Below are 20,967 nucleotides of genomic sequence, written 5' to 3'. Positions count from 1 at the left end.
AAGATGACAGAAGTGCGCCCTTCACTGTTATCTCACAACCCTATCTTGAGTTTGTTATTGTTCCTGGGTTTGTTATTAACTGGTATCTTACCACCGCATTCTGGGTTCTTTATTGTTCACTGCATACTATAAAGAGCTGTGTAACTCGCTGTTGGGCGGCCGGGCCGATTGGATGCCTTGCCTCTCGTTTCCATGAACATGCACGCGTGACTCACTGGTTCTGTAACATTCTATTTTAGCCGACGCCTGGACCAACAGCAGGACCCAAGCACTTTCAGCCTCTTGCTCCCCAGGTCCTGCCCTCCCCTTGCTCGCTCGCCAAGGATGTGAAGGCAAGCACTTTCCTGCCCTCAGAGCGGCAGCACGCTTTCCCGACTGGAACCCGGCCTTCAGCTCCCTCCCCTAATTTGCACGCCTCCAGGAACGGTGTGACGTCATCAGCTTGTGGTAAGAGGATGCACACACAGCTGCCCAGCTCCTAAGGACAATAAACTTCACTCCCTCCAACCCCAGAGCAAGTCTCACGGGCTGTAGGCTTTTTCTTTTTTAGTTATTTTTTTTTTAATGTAAGCTGTCAATCATTTATTAGCAGAGCTTAAGCTAAGTAAATGCCCTCTTACTCAGGACTACAGCAGCGTCGTCGGTGTCGGGGTCTAATGTGACCACGACCCAGTAGGGCTTCACAAAGAGTGGGTGGACTGGCGCCGTGGCTCACTAGGCTAATCCTCTGCTTGCAGCGCCGGTACCCCAGGTTCTAGTCCCGGTTGCTCCTCTTCCAGTCCAGCTCTCTGCTGTGGCCTGGGAGTGCAGTGGAGGATGGCCCAAGTGCTTGGGCCCTGCACCCCATGGGAGACCAGGAGAAGCACCTGGCTCCTGGCTTCAGATAGGCGCAGTGCGCCGGCCGTAGCGGCCATCTGGGGGTGAACCAACGGAAGGAAGACCTTTCTCTCTGTCTACTCTGCCTGACCAAAAAATAAAAAAAAAATTTTTTTAAAGCGTGGGTGCCCACTACAGGACAACGTCCCGGCACCTGGGTCCGCACTTAGCCAACCTAACTTTCTGCCACGCTGGGCTGGGCACGTGAGCCCTTGAGACGCGGCGGGTGCTGCTGAGAAACGGAAATTCTGCATTTTCACCCGTTTCAGGGCTCCCCGTGCTGGGTGACTACCGTATTTACCGGACAAGCGCGGCCCCGGCGCCGCCTCGCCCCGTCCTCCCCGCACCTGCGAACGCCTTCTTCCCCTCGGCTAAGCCACCCTCGCTGACACAACTCATCCGAGCTCCCGACGGCCCAAGCCCTCTTCGCCTCGGCCGCTACACGTGTGTCCGCACTGACACCGGGAGCCGGCCGGAGAAGCCGCATCCCCGGGAAGCCCCTCTCGGGCAGCCGCACCGGACAAGATGAATCAACTATCCAACGACACGAAATCACGCAGTGAAAAGCCCCCTCGAGAGTAGGTCTCGCGGAGCACGGTCACGGGGAAGACAAACCCTCCGACAGGCCTGGCAAAAACGTGAGCAGCCCGCGGGGAGGTGGGGACCGCCCCGTCACCGCACCCGCCAGCTTACGCCGGGCGCGCCCTGCCCGGCCCCCCACAATAACAACGTCCTGGCTGCACATACTACAGGGGAAGCAGCCCTTGGTTTCCCTCGGGAGTCAGGCATCCCGCCATAACCGGCCCAACCCCGGCTCCCCGGAGCCCCGTACCACGACCAGGCCACGGCCGCGAACGGCTCAAGGCCGCCGTACAAAATGGCGGCCGCGCCTCAGGAACCAACCATAGAGACGCCCGCCCGCCGCGGAGAGAGCGCCGGCCTCCCCGCGCGCCTTCCTGCAGAGGCGGAAAGTGAGTTCGTCTCCAAGGGCTCTTCTAGGAAGGTGGCGCGCAGTCTCTATGGTGCCGGGTCCTCCGAGCCGAGTCACGTGGTGGGGAAAGGCGTCGCGGAGGCGCGGGGAGGAGAAATGGGCGGGAGGCCGGGGGGATAGCCGGAGACCCGGCGACGACGGGGTTGTCATGGAGCCTTGGGGCCGGACTCGCGCATGCGCCACCTCGCGCGCTGGGCCGGCCGTGGAGCGACCCTGGCCCTAGGTGAGAGAGGGAGGGCTGGGCCCGCGGGAGGAAGGCGGGGATGGCGCGGCGGGGGAGGGTTTGGGCGAGGAGAGCGGGGAGAGAAGGTGGCAGTAGAGGACAGAGGAAGGGGCGCGAGGTAGGCGCGAGGGCGAGCCGGCACTTCGGGGGTCCCAGGGTGCGCCCCCGCCCACGTCGTTGGTGCGAGGGGCGGGGCCTGCGAGGAGGGAGCCGTGTGCGGGGAGGGGGCTTGTGTGCGGGCCCAGGGGTCGCCCCAGGCGTCCGGAGCCCGGAGGCCTGTCGGGCGCTGAGCCGCGGGCCAGGGATGGACAGGGGAGTGGGCGGCAGAGCTGCAGGCTGGGGAGGGGGCTGGGCCTCCAGCGTGGAGCTGGGGGCAGTGCCCGTCCAGGCCCCAGGGCGCCGCCGGTGTTCTGTCTGTCTCGCAAGGACCGGCTGCCACCCACTGTGCTGGTGACTTCTCGGGGTGGCTGGCTAGCTTGCCAGTCGTGGTGCCAGGGCTAGGGGCGTGGGGGAGGTGGGCAGTGCGGAGGAAGGAGTGGGTGGCGGGCTGGAGGGGACCCAGGCTTCCGGCTGTTGCCGGGGCGTTCGCCGTGGGAGGCTGGTGGTGTGCCAGTCGCGGCACAGTCGCAGGGTCTTCCCAGTTCTGCCCTGCGGAGCTGGCAGGCTCGTGGATGCCTGGAGGGTGCCCATGCCGCCTGGCACAGCCGCAGCGTGGGCCGCTGCGAGGGGAGAGGCGGCGAACTGCCCGGCGGGCGCGGGGTTGGACAGGTGGGCGGGGAGAGCGGTTGTCTGGGCTCGGGGCTCAGGGTCCCTGAGCTCGCAGCCCGGCTGGAGCGGTTCAGTAAATGTACTGGGGTCAGATGTAGGCAGATGGGGCTTTTCCACCAGTAGAACACGCGTTCTCTCCCATGTGTCTCAGAACACGCACGCGGAGAGAACTGGATCGTCCGTAGAATGCTGACAGATCCCTCGCCGTTTTCCGGGTGGCGGTCTTGTTGAAGGTGGCTTTGTCACTTTATTGTGTTTAAGCTTGGGCTTTCACCCCACACTTCTGTCCATGCACGCATGTTATACACGTGACGCGTCTTAAAGGGCACTCGCACTCCCAGGAGCCCTGCCAAGAGTCTATAAAAGGAGAGATCTGAAAGCCGCATTTCGGATTCTTTCCTTGCAACCCTCGGGTCTCCCTCTCGTCCCGAGCGCACGTCTCCTCGGAGATTATGAATGTGGATCGGAGGCTTTGTTGCCGAGGTCTCACTTAGGAGGAAGGGGAGGTGAGATTATGTTTCCTGCGGGGGACAGGACCTGGAAGTTGGATGTGGAAGTGACCGTGGGGCTTGGACAGGCAGGATCTTGACCTTCGAGCTGGGTGAGCATTTCAGGGAGTCAGAGTTACTCTGCTGTTGGCTTCTTCACACGTTGGTGCTGGGGGCTGAGCTGGCCACAGTGGAAGAACTCCGGAGGCTGGGGAGATAAACAGACCAGTGTAAGGAGTGCTGTGGGGGGCACGCATGAGCCTGTGTGAAGTGTGTGTATTTAGGAACCTATTCTGTTCACTGCATCGCTCTCGTGGACTGTGGTGGCTGCGGTTTTGTTTGGGAACATGTGTTACGTGTGCACACACAGGAGCCGGGTTAGGGCTGGTGCTGACAGCGTGGGAGCTCCAGTCAGTCCTTGGGACACGGAGTCCCGTGCATGGGGCGTGGGATGTTTGGAAAGCCATGTGCGTGCCAGGAAGCAGAGGTGACACAGGGTGAGAGCTTAGGAACCAAGCCATCTCCAAGCACCTGACTTTGAAGTACTGCTGAAGAGGGCAGTCTTCGGGTGTTGCCATTTGCCCAGCCCAGGGATTGAGGGCACCGGCAGTGACCACTGTGCCCGGGGCGTCACGTGCTGCCAGGTGTGAGTGGGCCCTTGTTCCTGGCTAATTGGCACCCTCAGCCCACTGCCAGGAGGGAAGCGCCGCTCCTGCCATTCTGAGCCCACGGGAGCGGCCCGGCTGCCACTGAGCACCTCCGCTGCTTGAAGAATCGTCAAGACAGCGCTTTCCTATTTTCAACCATTTTTCCATCTGAAATAATCAGTTTAGCGCTCTGGAGGAGATTATATGTTGTTTGTTTCCAACTGCCCAGGCTCTAAAATTTTAGCATCTGTTCTCCACTTAAGCGGTTTGTCAGCATTTCAGAATTTTGATTTCACGATCAGTATTAACCTGCAGGTTCGCAGTGAGCCACAGTGAACTCCTGTGTATTTTCTATAGCTCTGTAGGCTGCACTTCAGTAACAGTAGCAGGATGTTATTGACAGTGAGACTCGCAGAAGACGCTTTATCTAAAACACCTGGAAGATATCTCATGATTATAATGTGAAATTTTATCGGGTTCTTTTTTATTTTCTTTATTTGAGAGACTGAGAGGGGAGACAAAGACAGAGAGACCTGCCATTTGCTGGTTCCCTTCCCAAATGCCTGCAACAACCAGTGTGTGGCCAGGCTGAAGGCAGAAGCCAGAAACTCTAGGTCTCCCACGTGGGTGACAGGGACCCAAGTACTTGAGCATCACCTACTGCTCCCAGGGTGTACATTCGCAGGAAGCTGGAATTGGGGGTGGAGCTGGACCAGGACCTGCGCTGTCCAGTGTGGGTTTTGGGCATCCCACCTGGCACCTTCACCACTGGGCCAAATGCCCTCCCTGTTGCTTTCTTAATGGGTTGCAACTAACAGGCGCCGCCTTCCTAATCTAAATCCACAGCATGGTCAGACTCGAATGGCCTGAATGCCTGCCCAAGGCCACCTCTCCTTCCCCTTGGAGGGAAGCTCCATCCACTGTTGACAGTGTTATTTCAGGAAAATGACACCATGCCGTTTGTTGGGTCTCATGCAAAACGATCCTGATCCAATTAGCGTTTTGCACGTCATCTACCTTTTAGATTGGGTCATCCATGCTATTTAACGTCACAGCTGTCAGGGAGAGACACTGCTTTTGCAAAATGCTGTGCAGGCTGCGACAGCACCATTGTTTACCTTCTCCGCACGTAGGATTAAACGTGTGGCCTGCAGGAGCCTGGCCCCTTGAGTGAGTGAGACACGGGGCAGAAGTCTCACTTGGAATTATATTTACAGCCCACTCTCGTTCGGATCCGTCTGTGTTCCCTTTCGTCCAGTCCTACCAAATGCAAAAGTAGGAGCGAGAGGGATGCCCAAGGTTGCTGTGAACAGCCTCATCTCGTTTCAAAGCTTCCTCTGCCTCTGAGTCGCTGGTGCCCTTCCCCAGCCCCTGTGCCAGCAGAGTGTTGGGGTACCCGGCGCTGCCTCAGACATAGCACTGTACTCACCCGCAGGGCCTCGGGCTTCTCTCGCTCGGAAGGACCCCAGGCTGGAGCCGCGACGGGACTGTGATGAAAACCCCCCAGGCCTTGCCCACACTGCCCGTCCGGTCCGGTCCCCAGCGGCCCTGCTGGCCCCTGCCCTCGCCCTGCAGTAGCACAGGTGTCCTTCCCATGCCGGTTCTTGGTGACTCAGATGCTCACTGAGATAGCGGAAATGTTCTTGGCCTCTGCCCACCTGCTGCAGGGCTCTTGTCTCCCTTACACTACTGGCCTACATCTGGATCTGCTGTGGACCGGCAGGTGTCACTGGGGCCAACCAGGCTTCTCTCCAGGCTTCCAGTTTTCCATGTGACTGCCTACCCAGCATCTCAGCTCGGATGACCCAGGTCACTTCAGCCTCTTCGTGACCAAAACTGAAGTAGCACAGCCCCTCCACCCTGCCGACCCCACGCAATCCCCTCCTGAACTCTTCCTGGCCTCCTGAGCTTAGAACTCGGTACCACATTCCTCCTCTCTCACACGCAGCAACCAGTCCTGTTCACATCTCCCGTCTGTGCCACCACCAGCTTCATTCACCTGCGCTGGGGTGATAGCATCCAGATGACCCCAGTGTCCTCTTGCCTCTTTCCACTTCAGTCTTGATCTGGAACCCAACAGTTTTTAAAACGCAGATCCGATCCTGCCACTGTTCTGGGTGAAATCCTTCCATGCCTATTGCCTTTAAGCTAATCGCTAACATCTTTCCAACATGGATTTCAAGGCGCTGCCTGTCTGTTGGCCATGCCCTAGGCAGTGCCAGTGCAGAGCGCCCTGCCTTCAGCTGTACAGCCTACACACCGCCTTTCACCTGGCCGACTCCTGCTCACCCCTCACCCTGCAGGTCGCAGCCACGTGGCTCTGCCTCAGTCCCCCAGACTGCCAGCCTCTCACCTTCAGGGCGCTCCTGGGTTGTGTGGCTGCTTCATTAATGTGTGTCTGTCTCTAGATCTCAGGCTCCAGAAAGGAAGCAGGTGCATCCTGTTTCGCCCCATACCCCTGTCTTAGCACAGTGCCTGATTTCAGAGTGAGCACCTAAAAGGATTTTTTTTTTTTTTTTGACAGGCAGAGCTAGACAGTGAAAGAGACAGAGAAAGGTCTTCCTTCTGTTGGTTCACACACACACACACACACACACACCCACATACCCACACACCCAAATGGCTGCTATGGCCGGTGCACTGCACCGATCCGAAGCCAGGAGCCAGGTGTTTCCTCCTGGTCTCCACACAGGTGCAGGACCCAAGCACTTGGGCCATCCTCCACTGCCTTCCCGGGCCACAGCAGAGAGCTGGACTGGAAGAGGAGCAACCGGGACAGAATCCAGCACCCCGCCCTGACCAGGACTAGAACCCGGGGTGCTGGGCACCGCAGGCAGAGGATTAGCCTAGTGAGCCGTGGCTCCAGCCCACCTATAAGGATTTTTGAATGAGTGCATGTCACTTGTCTGAGCCTCAGTCTTCCTCTCTGTAAAATGGGTATTGATGAGGAGGACACAGTAAGGCTCATTAGCAGCAGTAACTGGTACAGACTCCTACATAGCACAGACATCTCACTATCCGTGATCGCGTGTGCATGTCGGTGCTACTTAAGCCAAAAAGGAGCCCTCACGTATAAGGAGTTGTTTTCACCCCATTCATCCAAAGAACTGCCAGGGTAACTCGAGAAAGTCTGGAAGGCGGCCAAAGGTGAGCCAGCAGACACTGGGAGAGCGAGAGCGAGCCTGGTCACTCAGGGTGGCCCTCCTCTCCCCTGCACTTTCCCCAGGGAGGAGGGTGAGTTGACTGGGTTGTGCACTAATCAAATGTGCCTTTGTTAGCATCTTACAAAGCTCCCACTGACTCTGGTCTGAGTGCCTTGAATTTGTAATGGAATTGGGGGTGGGGAGGGCAGCAGGAGGACTGAGTCTCCTTTTGGGTGGAAAGCACTCTGTGTGGTGAACTTGAAGCCTTTGTCGGTTGAGCCGGCTGAGGGGAGCTTTTGCCTGCACACCAGTCGCCGCTTGGCTCAGCTGTCTCACTGTCCAGCCAGTGACTTCTTCCGCCACGGTTGTATTTCACAGGGAGGCCCAGATGAAGAGCGTCCCGGTCAGGCCGCCTCCAGCCCCAGCCCCCTGAGACATGGAGAGGAAGATCCCACCCAGGGAGAGCCCCAGAAGACTCCCGGCCAAGCTCGGCAAAGGCCCCGAGATGAAAGCGGCCGCCGCCGAGTCAGACAAGGACTCCGGATTCTCAGGTTACTGATACTTTATCCTGTGTGCGTTGGAAGGGCTGCCCTGCCTAGAACACGGCCCCCTGACAGCCGTCTGTGAGATGGGGTGAGGGGCTCTCTGACCTCCTGAAACGGTACCTCCATGCCCCGTGGCAGGGCTCGCGGGGGTCAGATCTGACAATGAGCTGGCGTCTTCTCTGGTTTCGACTCTAGGAAGCGGTCACTGGGGGAACCGTTTCCGTGCTGTCCTGTTGGATCCCCTCTCGGTGGGACAGTGGAACGGTGACATTGCAGGGGCAAAAACACCGCGTGTTGTCCTCTGAAACGCGAAAGCTGCCAGCTGGGTGACAGCGGTCTGTCATTTGTTAAGATGACCTTTGTTTTTTTTCTCGCTAAGAGTAATGTAGCTGTGTTAAAAGTTCCCACTTCTCCGATGCCCACCCCTACCCGCCCCCAGTGTGTGCACTTTGCACTTGGAGTGTGAGCCAGCTGGACCACTTCCCAACATGAGTCTCAGAACCCTTTCCTGCTGGCTTGGTAAAGGCTTAGCCGCCTTCCCCGGGAGGCTTGTGTTTCCAATCTCCAGGTCTGAGGGTCCTGTCAACATTTCTGCCCCAGGGCATGCCGGGGGTGGTGCCCGGGGACTCTGGCTGAGTCAGCATCCTGAGAGTAGAACCGTGTTGGGAGGAAGGTTTCTATTACCCAAGCTCCCCGGGACTAATCTAATCCATTTTGTCAACTTACGGATTTATAGTGGGAAGCGGCTGTTGGCACCCTCAGGCTCTCCCGTCCCGAGACTGGTGTATTTTCCCCTTGTAAGCACGCTGGATGAGAAGCCAAATTATAAATAGACGCGGCTTGGAGAGCACCAGGGCACCGGCCGGGGATTAGAGTGAGAGGCCTTAGTTGTCCTGTGCTGCCCCGGGGCAGCGCGGGGAGGGGCAGTCAGCCTCCGTGGCTTCAGGTTTTCTGCTTTCTCAGCACAGCTTCCCAGGCTTGCTTCCACCTGAAGCTCACCTGCGGTGTTTGAGGGAGAGACAGAAAGAGGTCTTCTATCTACTGGTTCACTCCCCAAATGCCTGCAATAGCAGGAGCTGGGAACTCAACCCAGATTCTTCCACGTAGTGGCAGGGTCCTAAGTACTTGAGCCATCAACTGCTCTCCCCCAGGGTATGCATCAGTAGGAGGCTGGATCAGAAGCAGATATCTGATACGGGATGTGGGTGTCCCAGGAGGCATTTCAACTGCTGTGCCAAACACCCACCCCTTCACCCAGATTCTTGGTGAGCAGTAGCAGGGTGCAGCAGTCTCTTGGTTCGCCCCAGCAGATATCTAATTCCATCCATTTTGGATGGAGTTTGTATAAGGCAGTGTTATTGTCTGCCTTGGAGAGCATCTTTCCACCACCCATCGTGCAGGCACGCTGCTGCACAAGGACAACAAAGAAGCTGCTTACAGTGAAGGGAGCAACAAAGAGGAACACTTAACCTTGAGCTTGATGAAGGGATCGAAAGCTTTGCAGTTGGAAGATTCAGGAAGAGCTGTTTGGAGTTCAGCAGGGATCTGTGTTCTGGGGCTCACAGCTGGCTTTGTGTCGTGTTTGTGGTGCCCAGAGCCTGTCAAGGTCTTCATCCTGGCTCAGCCCCCAGCCTGCCTCCCCTCCCTTCTCAACTGTGGAAGTAACAGAGGAGCTTTCAGCTCATTTCTGCTGCAGAGTGTTGATTACTTTCCCATGAGCCCTGATGGTACCGGTCTTTATGGGAGAGTTAAAAAAAGGAAGTCGAGGGGCCGGCACTGTGGCATAGTGGATAAAGCTGCCGCCTGCAGCGCCGGCATCCCATATGGACACAGGTTCAAGTTCTGCCTGCTCTACTTCTGATCCAACTCTCTGCTGTGGCCTGGGAAAGCAGAAGATGGCCTTACACCTTGGGCCTTTGCACCTGCTTGGAGACCCAGAGGAAGCTCCTGGCTCATAGCTTCAGGTTGACACAGCTCCAGCTGTTGCAGCCATCTGGGGAATGAACCAGCAGACGGAAGACCTCTCTCTCTGTCTCTCCCTCTCTGAAATTCTGTAAATTTTTTTTTTTTTTTTAAGGAAGTCGGGCTGTCCTAAGGCAGTGATTCTTTTTTTAAACATTTTTAAAAATATTTTCTTTTTTAAGGTATATTTATTTATATATGCACTTTATATATAAATATATAAATAAGCCAGGAACCAGGAGCTTCTTCTGGGTCTCCCACATGGGTGTAGGGGCCCAAATACTTGGCCCCTCTTCTGTTGCTTTCCAGGCCTTTAGCAGAGAGCTGGATTGGAAATGGAACAGCCGGGACTCAAACTAGAGCCCATATGGGATGCTGGCAGTGCGGGTGGAGGCTTTACCTGCTACACCACAGCGCTAGCTCCTAAGGCAGTGATTCTTAATCTTTTGGGATGAGATGGATAATTATGGATCGTTTTGTAAGCCCCATGAAAACCAAAGACTGTCTCTAAAATTCTCAAAAGCACCCGTGAGAAATGGCCCTTTCCATTTCAGGGGAGCCAGGTTAAGGCCCCTGTTTCGGCCCTGAGACTGAGTAATTTATGAAGCAAAGGGTTTCTCTAGCAGGTGGTTCTGGAGGCAGGGAAGTTCGAGATCAGACAGCCGCAGGTGGTGAGGGCCTCCTGCTGAATCCTGACATAGTTCGTGACACGAGTGTGTGCAGAGAAGAGAGGAGGGCACACAGGGGCCAAATGCCTTATAAAACCTGCCCTCTGAGAACTAATCCATCTCAGGAGAAGCATATTAGCTCCTTCATGAGCGCCCCCCCATCCCAAATGCGTCTCACAGGCCGCCCCCCTCCAATGCCTTGGAGAGAAGAAGCCTAGGCCGCCAGCCTAGACCCTAAGTGAACTGACTGTTGTTCTGCCCTCCAGATGGGAGCTCGGAATGTCTGAGCTCTGCGGAGCAGGTGGAGGCCGAGGACGTGCTGAGTGCCTTAGGCTGGAGCAGACAGGCCAGGCGCAGGCCAAACTCCAGACCTGCAAACCACGCCTTCCCCACGTTGTCCCCCATGGTCGTCATGAAGAATGTGCTGGTCAAACAGGTGAGACTGACTGCCAGGGCCTGGAGTCTGCCAGTGGACACTTCTGAGCATCCTGTGTGCAGGCGCTCCCTCTGCCAGGGAGGTACTTCAAAGCGGCTGCTGGCCCCACGCCGGTGCACACTTCTGTCCTGGGCCAAGGATGGCACCGTGTGGCTGCCAACGTTATTTTGAAAGGAAGTCCAGGAATCACAGTGTGTGCGCTCACTTTTGACAGACTGTTACCTCTGTCGTTGTCATGTGTCGTCAGGGTCCTCGCAGTGAGTGCTTCAGCCGTAGGTAAGCACACACGCAGAGGTGGCATCGTTTCAGCGGTGCGTTCGAACATGTGGCGGAGTTTAGGGAAGATACAGAGAAGCTCTTTAATTTGAGTTGCCCTAGGTAGAAATTTAGAAATACGGGGAGCTTTTATTTAATTTTACTTGAGAGTCAGAGAGACAGAATTCCCACTGGTTTACTCCCCAAATGCCCGCAACACCGGGGGCTGGGCCAGGAGCTGGGAACTCACTTCAGGTTTCCCAGGTAAGTGGCAGGGGCCCAACTACCTGGGCCATCATTGCTGCCTCCCGGGGTGCACCATCAATGGGAGACTGCAGTTGGGAGCGGAGCCGGGACCCAAGCCAGCTGCTCTGATATGGGGCAGGTGTCCGAGCTGGCATCTTAACTGCTAAACACTTGCCTGCGTAGCACACTCGGATTTGGGCCAGTGGAGGCAGTTTGCGTGTCTCTTTTGTTACATTCTTTTTTTTTTTTTTTTTTAAAGGCAGAGTTAGAGAAAGAGAGAGAGACAGAGAAAGGTCTTCCTTCTGTTGGTTCACCCCCCAAATGGCCGCCTTGGCCAGCGCACAGCGCCGATCCGAAGCCAGGAGCCAGGTGCTTCCTCCTGGTCTCCCATGCGGGTGCAGGGCCCAAGCACTTGGGCCATCCTCCACTGCCTTCCCGGGCCACAGCAGAGAGCTGGACTGGAAGAGGAGCAACCAGGACAGAATCCGGTGCCCCAACCAGGACTAGAACCTGGGGTGCCGGCGCCGCAGGCGGAGAATTAGCCTAGTGAGCTGCGGTGCTGGTCTGTTCTGTTACGTTCTGAGTGTTTCTTAGTAATCGGCCCAGAGCTATGTTATTAGACGAAGAGGCGTTCGGTGTGGGGTGGCTGTGCCAGCAGCACCCACTCAGCACTGTTGGAGGTGGAAAATACCTGCTGGGGGCTTTATTCTGCAGCTCTGCGCGTTGCGTGATTGCTGTCTGGGTGGGGAAGAAGACTCAGACGGAAGCCTGAGCCGAGCTCCGGTGTTTGACGTTGCGACCTCTATCACGGGACCTGGACTGAGCCAGGATAGGGCAGTTTGAGGGACAGACAGCATTGACGTGAGCCAGAGAGGCCCGCTCGCCCTCCCACGCTCTGAGGATGCACCGCGGCCCTCCCATGGGTGCACTGGGGTGCATACTGAAACTTGAAGTTGCTGGGGCAGTTGACCTTCCCATCCTAGGTCAGAGTCAGAGCACATGGCAGCTGTGGCTGCAGGAGAGCTCCAAGCCCTCACCAGGGCTCGTGATGGCCGAGGAAGGCAGGTGCACTGCGCAAGGGGGCTGCTGAGTTCTGAAAGGGACTGAGGTGTTTGGTGAGCCCCATCTCAGCCAGAAGCACAGCTCTGCTGACTGAGAGGAGCCCCAGAGCCTCTGCGGCCTGGCCCACGTGCCTGCGGCCTCTCCCGGGCTCCTCCTGCTGGCCCTGGCTCCCTGCCTTCGCTCTGGCTCCCTTGTCGTTGCTCTTTCCTGTGTGTCTGTTTACTTCCGTTCTTTGTTGTAGGCGAGGCTGGTGGCTCCCGCAGGCTGAGGGCAGCCCGTGGTTAGGGCCCGGGAGGTGTTTCCCGCAGACACATTCCTCAGGGCAGGCCGCTGAGCTTGCTCAGGGAGATGGGGGGCTTGGGGGACTGGCTCACTGATGGAGTGGTCTAGGGGTTTTGCATTGCCTTTTTAATCATGCTCCAATCCAGCACATTCTAAAGTTAAAATAACTAGGTGCTTTCAAAAGCCTCTGCCTTTTGTGCGGTGTCTTGGCTATGGCTGCTTGGTTCTGACTAGCGTTCTGTCAGGGTCTGGTTCTGGTTCTGCCACTTGTTTGGGATTAATTGGCCACCATGGACTTGAGCTTCTCCATCCTGAACACGAAGGCTTTATGTGAAGTGATTCTGAGGACCTCTCCAAATCTTTTCTGGGTCCATTCACCTCTGGCCAACCTTTAAGACAGTCCATTTGAGGGGGAGCTAAAAGTTTTGCTATTTTTAAAAAAATCTTTATCTATTTGAAAGGCAGAGGTAGAGAAGGGGAGAGAGAAAAATATCTCTTACTTGCACTGGTTCACTCCCCAAATGGCAGCAATGGCTGGAGCTGAGCTGATCGGAAGCCAGGAGTCAGGAGCTTCTTCCGGCTCTCCCAGGTGGGTGCAGGGGCCCAAGCACTTGGGCCATCCTCCACTGCTTTCCCAGGCTCCAGCAGGGAGCTGGATCAGAAGTCGAGCAGCCGGGGCTTGAACTGGCGCCCACATGGACTTAGCCTTCTGCTCCACAGTGCCAGCCCCAAAAGTTTTGCTTCTGACTGAGCCAGTTTTTGCAAGACCCGTGATTGTCGCCCTCCGAATCTTGGACCTGGGATGAGTTTTCAGAGTGAGGGAGGGTGAGCTGTTCTCTGGCTTATGCAGGTTTTTCTACCCTTCAGACATGTCTGTTCTGACTTAATCCAGTTCACATGACCGAGTTGTCACTCTCACACACTGGAGCTTAGCTTAGGCTCCCTTGTAGATGTCGTCTTTCCCGTCTAGACAGCGATCACACGCGTTGGAGGTCGGGGCAGTGTGCCTCCGAGCCTGGAGCACTTGCTTTTGTGTATCCCAGAGTACACTTGAACACCAGGAGAGCTCCAGAATGGACCGTCCAGACCGTCCCACCAGGCACAGGCGGTGAGTTAGCGCTGGCCTCGAGCTCCTAGCCCTGCACCCCAGAGGCTGGCACGTGGCAGAATGCGTGCAGGTGTGGGAGACCGCCCGGAGAGTACTTCCGAGGAGCCAGGTGATCCAGTGTGGCTCACGGGCTGAGAACTGGCGGCTTCTCTCTCCGCCTGCCTTCATCCACGTTCTTAACCTTTGGCTGAAACTGGAATGGCTTTCCAGTACTGGAGACAGCTGGCCACGCCCTTCTTTACTAGATTTCGTAATAGAACAAAAGCAGTGCAGTAAGTTGGGTTTTAGACTCAGGCTGGAATCCTAGCTGCTTCACTCACGCTTGGTGACTGAAAGCAAGTTCTCTAACCCTCAGTCTGGGGCTGGCACTGTGGCGTAGCAGGTAAAGCCATCACCTGCAGTGCCAGCATCCCAGATGGGTGACGGTTCAAGACCTGACTTCTCCACTTCCAATCCAGCTCTCTGCTATGGCCTGGGAAAGCAGTAGAAGATGGCTGAGTCTTGGGCCCCTGCACCCATATGGGAGACCCAGAAGAAGCTCCTGGCTTCTGGCTCCTGGCTTCAGATCAGCCCAGCTCCGACCATTGTGGCCGTCTGGGGAGTGAATCAGCAGATGGAAGGCCTCTCTCTCTCTGCCTCTGCCTCTCTGTAACTCTGCCTGTCAAATAAATAAATTAATTAAAAAAAAAAATAAGCCTCAGTCTCCCACGTATGAAGAGAACTGGTAACCACGTCATGGGGTGTTGTGGGGGTTAAGTGTGAAGCACCGCGCTGATGCCAGTGTGCTGACCGCAGTCCACGGCAGCCGTGATGATTCTGAATGGGTGTTTGGTGGTTGTTCCTGCCTTAGAAACAGGTACCCGACTCCAGAGAACAGATGACTCTTCAATGAAAAGCTGGTGTCAGGTAAAGGAGACTGGGTGTCACTGAAGGAAGGGAGACTTTGATGGGAAGTCACATTTAACTGCCTCGCAATTAGCACGTTTGACTTCACACCAGGAAGTTGTCCCAGCCATGTTCCTACTGCCTCAGCCGTGACCCTAACTGCCATTCCTTCACCTGCCTGCAATTGTTTTTTTTTTTTTAAGGTTTATTTACTTATTTGAAAGGCAGAGCTGCAGAAAAAGAGAGAGATCTTCCGTATGCTGGGTCACTCCCCAGATAGTCATAACTGCCATGGCTGGATCTGGCCAAAGCCAGGAGCTGGGACTTCATCCGGGTCCCCTGCAGGGTGGCAGGGGCCCAGGCACTCAGGCCACCTTCCACTGTTTTCCTAGGCACTTTGGCAGTGAGCTGGGTCAGAAGTGGAGCAACCAGGACTCAAACCAGTGCTCATGTGGGATGCCAGCACTGCAGGTGGCGGCTTAACCTGCTGTGCCACACAGCCGGCCCTTGTTTTTCAGAGTAACAGCACTTGCATAAAAACACAATTCCTCCAGCTTTCCCTTAGGAAAAGTAAAAAAAAAAAATAATAATAATTTTGTGGTGTCGACACAGGTGGCTTTTCCAGCCCCTCCTTAGGTCGGGGTCTCCACAAGGCTAGCAGTCTGTGAGGGAAGCCGTGTACCTGAACTTGGAGCGTCTGCTCCGCCCCGTCCCGCCGCGGGTGACGAGCATGTGCCACTCTCCTCCTCTGTCTGCAGGGCAGCAGCTCATCCCAGCTCCAGTCCTGGACAGTGCAGCCCTCCTTCGAGGTGATCTCAGCACAGCCACAGCTCCTGTTCCTGCATCCGCCCGTCCCGTCTCCCGTCAGCCCGAGTCACGCTGGCGAGAAGAAGGCAGACTCCAGGAACTACTTGCCCATCCTGAACTCTTACACCAAAATAGCCCCCCACCCAGGCAAAAGGGGCCTCCCCCTCAGCCCAGAAGAGAGAGGAGCGCGGGCAGTGCAGAAGAAAGCCTGCACCGAGAGCCTGGCGTCCAGCCCGTCTTCCAGGGAGCCGACCAGGACTGGCGCGGCACCTGCCAGCCCCCCCGCTCCGGCCCCTCCCAGCGCCAGGCTCGCCGAGGACTCCGCTCTGCAGGGGGTGCCCTCCCTGGTGGCAGGTGGAAGTCCACAGACTCTTCAGCCCGTATCCAGCAGCCACGTGGCTAAAGCTCCCAGCCTGACCTTTGCCTGCCCTGCCAGTCCTGTCTGCGCCTCAGACAGCACCCTGCACGGGCTGGAGAGCAGCTCCCCGCTGTCCCCGCTGTCAGCCCACTACAGCTCGCCTCTGTGTGCCGCCGAGCACCTGTGCCGCAGCCCCGAGCTCTTCCCAGAGCAGCGGCAGAGCAAACACAGGCGCTTCCACAACACGCTGGTTGTCCTGCACAGGTCCGGCCTGCTGGAGATCACCTTGAAAACCAAGGAGCTGATTCGGCAGAACCAGGCCACCCAGGTGGAACTGGACCAGCTGAAGGAGCAGACGCAGCTGTTTATAGAGGCCACCAAGAGCAGGGCTCCGGAGGCGTGGGCCAAGCTGCAGGCGTCCTTAACGTCTGGCTCCAGTCACGCCGGCAGTGACCTAGACGCGTTCCCTGACCAGCCTGATATCTAGCGTGGCCGGCCTGCTTCCCGAGTGGTTCTGTGACTGCAGCTGTTCGCTCCCCTTGCTTCCCGAAGCTTCTGTCGGCCCTTCTGAACTCTGACTGTACTGCAGTTCTCTTCCAAAGCCACCTGCCAATCCCAGGCTGCTGTCCTCACCTGTGGCCTCCACACAGGCAACGTACATCTCCGTTGCACTAAGGACTCCATTCGGGGCGTCCTTGCGTTCCTTTTCCTTGGCCTCTGGGCACTCTGCTGGGTCACAGGGTAAGGCGGGAGAGATGACTGGGCAGGGGCCGGGGGCTCTTCCAGCTGCCCCGCCCACCGCCCCTGCTCGCTCACTGCAGTCAGGGCCGCAGTGACGTGAAGAGAGACCTGTCAAGCCGGGGAGTGGGTCCTCCCCTGAGTGGGTCAGAGAAAAAAGCACAAGGCAAGTGTTTGCATTGCGCCAGGCACCACGCCAGCTGGTGAAGCCTGAAATGCCCTGGGCACAGGCTGCTCCTGGGGACGAGCACTTACTCACTGGAGCTTTGTTTTCTTCAACTTGAAAGGGGAAAGGGTAGTACCATCTGACTCAGACGCTTTTCAGGCAAAATAGCTCAGATTTTTAAGACAGGGAGTGGATCCAGTACCATCTGGAACTGGAGCTGATGAATTGCTTTTGGAATCTAGAGACCGAAGGAGTAGACAAGGCCAGCGTCTCCTGGTCAGGGCCGGGAAGATTCTGGCGAAGCAGGCTGTTGTCCTGGCTTTTGTCACCGAGGACCTCTCTGGGGTCTGAGAAGCTGAAGGACAGCCTCAGGCTGCTAAGGTGGCCTGCTGCCGCCCCCCAGGATTGGTTTTTTTCCCTCACTTGTTTTTATCAAAGAAGGAGTGCTCATTATGCCCGATAAACTTTGAATTAAATAAACTCATCCTGAGGTTACGATAAGTCCACAAAAAATTGGAAACAATTCTTGCCCATTTTCTCTTCCCACCCTTAGTCTGCTCGTGCCCCGCTCGTGCCCCACGTCATAGCGACTGCAGAGCCGCTGTCGTGTGTGAAGCAGCAAAGCCAGAGGCGCGCGTTGGTCCCGTGAGGTTTATGCTGAAGTGGGGGCCCGGGGAGGGCTCCCAGAGGGCACGCCTTCTCTACAGCTTCATCCTACGTGGCACCTGCTTTCTGAGTAGTAGACCTCCCAGTTTCTAACCCCTCATTTAAAAACCGCACCCTCTTACAAATCCTCATTGCGTATGACCAGCTCCATCTTTCTGCAAGGAAAACGTTCTTGAAGTTTCACAAGAACCAGGAGTTGATCATATTCATGAAGTGGTTGTAACTCTGACAACTTCAGAATCATAAGGCTTCAGGTTGCCTGGACTTTGTTTAGAGATGTACAGGATTTAAATGTACCCTACTTAGAAACTAAACAATTCCATACCAATCTCTGGGCGCCCCTGACCGGTACAGTTATTATTACCTGTTTGCGCTCTGGAAGAGTCGCAAAAGCCAGAGCAAACGTGTCTTTAAGCAGACCTGGCTCCTCTTATTTACTGTTTGTCTTTCGGCCCGTTCCCTTGCTTCCCCTGGGTCGGTGGGGTCCGATGGCCGCTCTGCTCTGGGCACCATGGTAGGAAGCTTCCTCTCTGGCAGAGTGTTTGGCATCCACGCTATGGAAACAGGTGCAGCCAGAACAGGCCTTGCACAGCCACGAGGCCCACTGGGTGTCAGAAATCTGAAAACACTTGCCGAGAACCCGACTGGGCCCACTGGCAAAACTGCGGTGCGATCAGCCTCTTGGACTCCTCTTCCAAGGTGAAGGTTTGCCATTGCCTGCCTGTCACGGTGAAAGCATACAACCGCCAGCCTCGCCCCGCAGTGCTAGGTGGCGAGGAGACGCAGCACCAGCCCTGGCTCTTCTCTGATGTCATCCCTTAGTGCTGGAGCCTCTCCAGGCCGTTAGCCCGGCTGCCCTTCCCCTCAGGAGCTGCAACGTGGAGAAGCCGGAGCTTGGAGGGACAGATCCATCGCGGCCAGCAGCCTGACCAGCAAGCGGGAGAACCTCGGAGGCGACAGAAAGATCTTTGCTGGTGGCCCAAGGCCGTGAGCAGCAGTGGCCTTGCCAGTGCCTGGTGTCGTTCGGTATGAAGTGCGGTGGAGCTGTGGTTTTCTGAAAGTGAGAAGCCAGCTTTAGTCCAGACCAACCCTTGAGAGAACTTTTCGTTAGATTTTATTGGCAGTCGTGAGACACACCTGGGAAAAGTCGCTGCTTGATTTGGCGTGGGCATGGAGCTTCAGGACATCTGGGATGTACTGCACTCTCGTTGCTTTTCATTGACCATGGTATCGTCCGATGTGTCTGCCCTGACTCCCGTGCATACATTGAAGTGGTTTTCCAGCTCTGAGTTCTTTAGGGTAGAAATTTCTTTACCAAATGTGAATTCTTTTGAGAACGTATGAAGTTTTGTAGAAATTGACTGTGAAATGTCAGAGAAAAATAAAAGTCACTTACTTGAAAACTGTTTGGCCCTTTTGCTTGAAAACTGCTTAAGTATACGCGGTGCAATTAAGGGCAAACATTTGACTTCAGTCTCAAACATAGGGACGCATGTCACTTGAGAATGCTGGGATCAGAGCCTAAACCTGTGGGAGTGCCCTGGTCAGACCCTGGCTGGCGTGGACACGGGAGGACCTGCAGGCAGGCTCAGTCCAGCATCCCCTGCGGTCTCGGAGCTTCACGCTGAGCATGCTGGGAGGAGTGAGAGAACCCAGCCCAGCAGTTTCTTCTTTGTGGTCCCTTCAATATAACTGTTCGGTGACGACTGCACCTGTGTGCCTGATGAACCAAATCCACAGGAAATGCAGTTTCTACAGCACATGCACTTCCCAGCCTTCCTCCATCTTCCCAAGCTCTGCTCCCTGCAGGCGTTCCCCTCAGGAATCTGGACAGGGAGACGCAGGGCCCTCGCTGCCTCCCACCCCGGACCGTGGGGGAGAGGCCTCTCGGTGCCAGGCTGGGGGACCGTCACAGTCTAGTTCTCACAGCCCCATTTCTGCCCTGCACGCCGATCTAAGTGACTTCTGAAAAGACGGCTGTGAGACCACTAGCAGGAAACAGAAGTAGGTAAAGCTGGCTGGAGCTGAAGTAAAGGGAGGCACCCTTCCCCAGGAAGTGGGGGCCGGGGGGTGGGAGCACAGAAAGCATGCAAGGCCCGGGAGAGCCCGGCCTGGGTGTGGAGCCACCTGCCCTTCCAGGGCCTTCCGTGAACTTGCCTGTTTGGTCCTCGTCGAGGGCCTCACCATAGGCAGTAGCCTGGTGTCAGGGCGTCTCACGACCCCTGCATTCACGTGTCGTGCTGGTGACTCACGCACAGTGACTCTGGGAATGTCGCTTCACCTCCCGGGATCCCAGCGGTATAGTGAAGAAGTGAACCAGCTCCCTCTACCGTTCCTTCCAGCGCCATCATGTTCGTTGATTGAACTCAGAAAAATCTGGGGGCTGAGAAAAGAGGGTCCCCGTGCCCTGGGAGGAGGGCTTCTGTGGGATCTTCAGCGTCTTACAGCTGACCCTGGGAGAAGCATTTCACCTTCCCTTGGGTAACCTGCTTTCAGCTAGCGTGGGTTCACCAGTCCCCACATGAAAACCAAGACAGCTCTCAAGAAGGAGCCCGGAGGACAGTAACTGGGGTGTGGCTTGCTGGCTGGCCATCTGCAGACAGCTCTGCTTTGATCTGGGGTGAGGGGCGCGTCTGCTTCCCATGTTGCAGAGTGTGAAAGTGAGCCTTCTCCCCACAGGCAGGGAAGCCTCTTCTGCGTGAGTCCCACATGCCCTCGGCTGGGTTGACCGTGATGTTCGCCGTACGCGGACTTTTTTTCATTACGTTCCCTTTCGTCGGAGACTACACAGATGCAGTGTGCTGGGTGAGGTTTCAGCTCTGATCCTAGCCTGCCGGTGTCACCTTTCATCCACACCCCAAGAGACATGAGATGAGACGGGGTGCAGTCGGCTGACTCAGGGCTGTCACAAAGGCCGAGAGAGCGGGAAGCTCTTGCAGCCACCTCCCTTTCCTTGATCCAAGGAGGAGGGCAGTGACCCTTGCTGTACGCTCGACACCCTGGGGTTAGGGTACGGTACAAGCAGATGGCTCCCCTGCCCCCTGTGCACAACCCAGTGATGCCATTCGGGCAATGCCACTCAGCCTGGGAAAGATGTCACTCGCTCGGGAGAACTAAGACTGTCTTCTACCCAGATCGTGTTGACAGCTAATGGGAAGGGAGTAGGTGTCATGCCAGCACGGCTAGTCTTCAACCGCCTCCTGGGAGGGGGTGTCCCGTGCACCCGTGTGTGGCCGGCCCAGCCTGCTCCTCTCAGCTTCCCGCCTTCCTTCTCAGACACGTGGCCCTTCTGTCTCCATCTCAAGGATGCTTATGCAAGACATTATCGAGCTAGCTAGCGGCTGCAAAGGACTCTCGGCAGGCGTCCCGCCTGCTCGGCTGGCAGCTGGCGGAGATGAGCGGGGAGGGGACACAAGCCCAGGGAGTCTGCGAAGTTAACCCAGCCAGTGGGTGGGAGCTGCTAAGAAATAAAGGGGAATAAAAAACCCAAAGCAGGATCCCAAGGAGGCCCCAGCCTTTGAGGGGCGCCCGGGAGCGGGAGGAGGAGCCATAGAACAGCTGAAGCTCTGGCCTGGAGAGGGCGCTTGCTCACTCCGCTGAGTGGTGGCCCTGTTCCCTAGCAACAGCCTGTGAGCCCGCTGGGTGGG

General features: G+C 56.5%; 1 protein-coding gene across 5 annotated transcripts; it reads left to right on the top strand.

Annotated features, from left to right (window-relative positions):
* The first annotated feature begins 1,478 nt into the window (after window positions 1-1,478).
* On the top strand, window positions 1,479-18,717 carry CIPC (CLOCK interacting pacemaker). 5 transcript variants are annotated; one of them, XM_062181127.1, is made up of 4 exons: window positions 1,479-1,514; window positions 7,515-7,687; window positions 10,578-10,747; window positions 15,344-18,717. In XM_062181127.1, the coding sequence occupies exons 2-4, from the start codon at window positions 7,573-7,575 to the stop codon at window positions 16,235-16,237; spliced, it is 1,179 nt and encodes a 392-aa protein (XP_062037111.1). In that variant the 5' UTR covers window positions 1,479-1,514; window positions 7,515-7,572; the 3' UTR covers window positions 16,238-18,717. The 5 variants fall into 5 exon arrangements, with proteins under 5 accessions (XP_062037111.1, XP_062037108.1, XP_062037110.1 ...); XM_062181124.1 differs by lacking the exon at window positions 1,479-1,514 and adding an exon at window positions 1,992-2,090; XM_062181126.1 differs by lacking the exon at window positions 1,479-1,514 and adding an exon at window positions 2,155-2,208.
* Window positions 18,718-20,967: the final 2,250 nt, after the last annotated feature.

Source organism: Lepus europaeus, chromosome 22 (genome assembly GCF_033115175.1).
Source record: "Lepus europaeus isolate LE1 chromosome 22, mLepTim1.pri, whole genome shotgun sequence".
In the NCBI taxonomy this organism is placed as follows: domain Eukaryota; kingdom Metazoa; phylum Chordata; class Mammalia; order Lagomorpha; family Leporidae; genus Lepus; species Lepus europaeus.
Note: the sequence above shows the minus strand (reverse complement) of the source record. Positions and strands in the feature narration are given on the sequence as shown.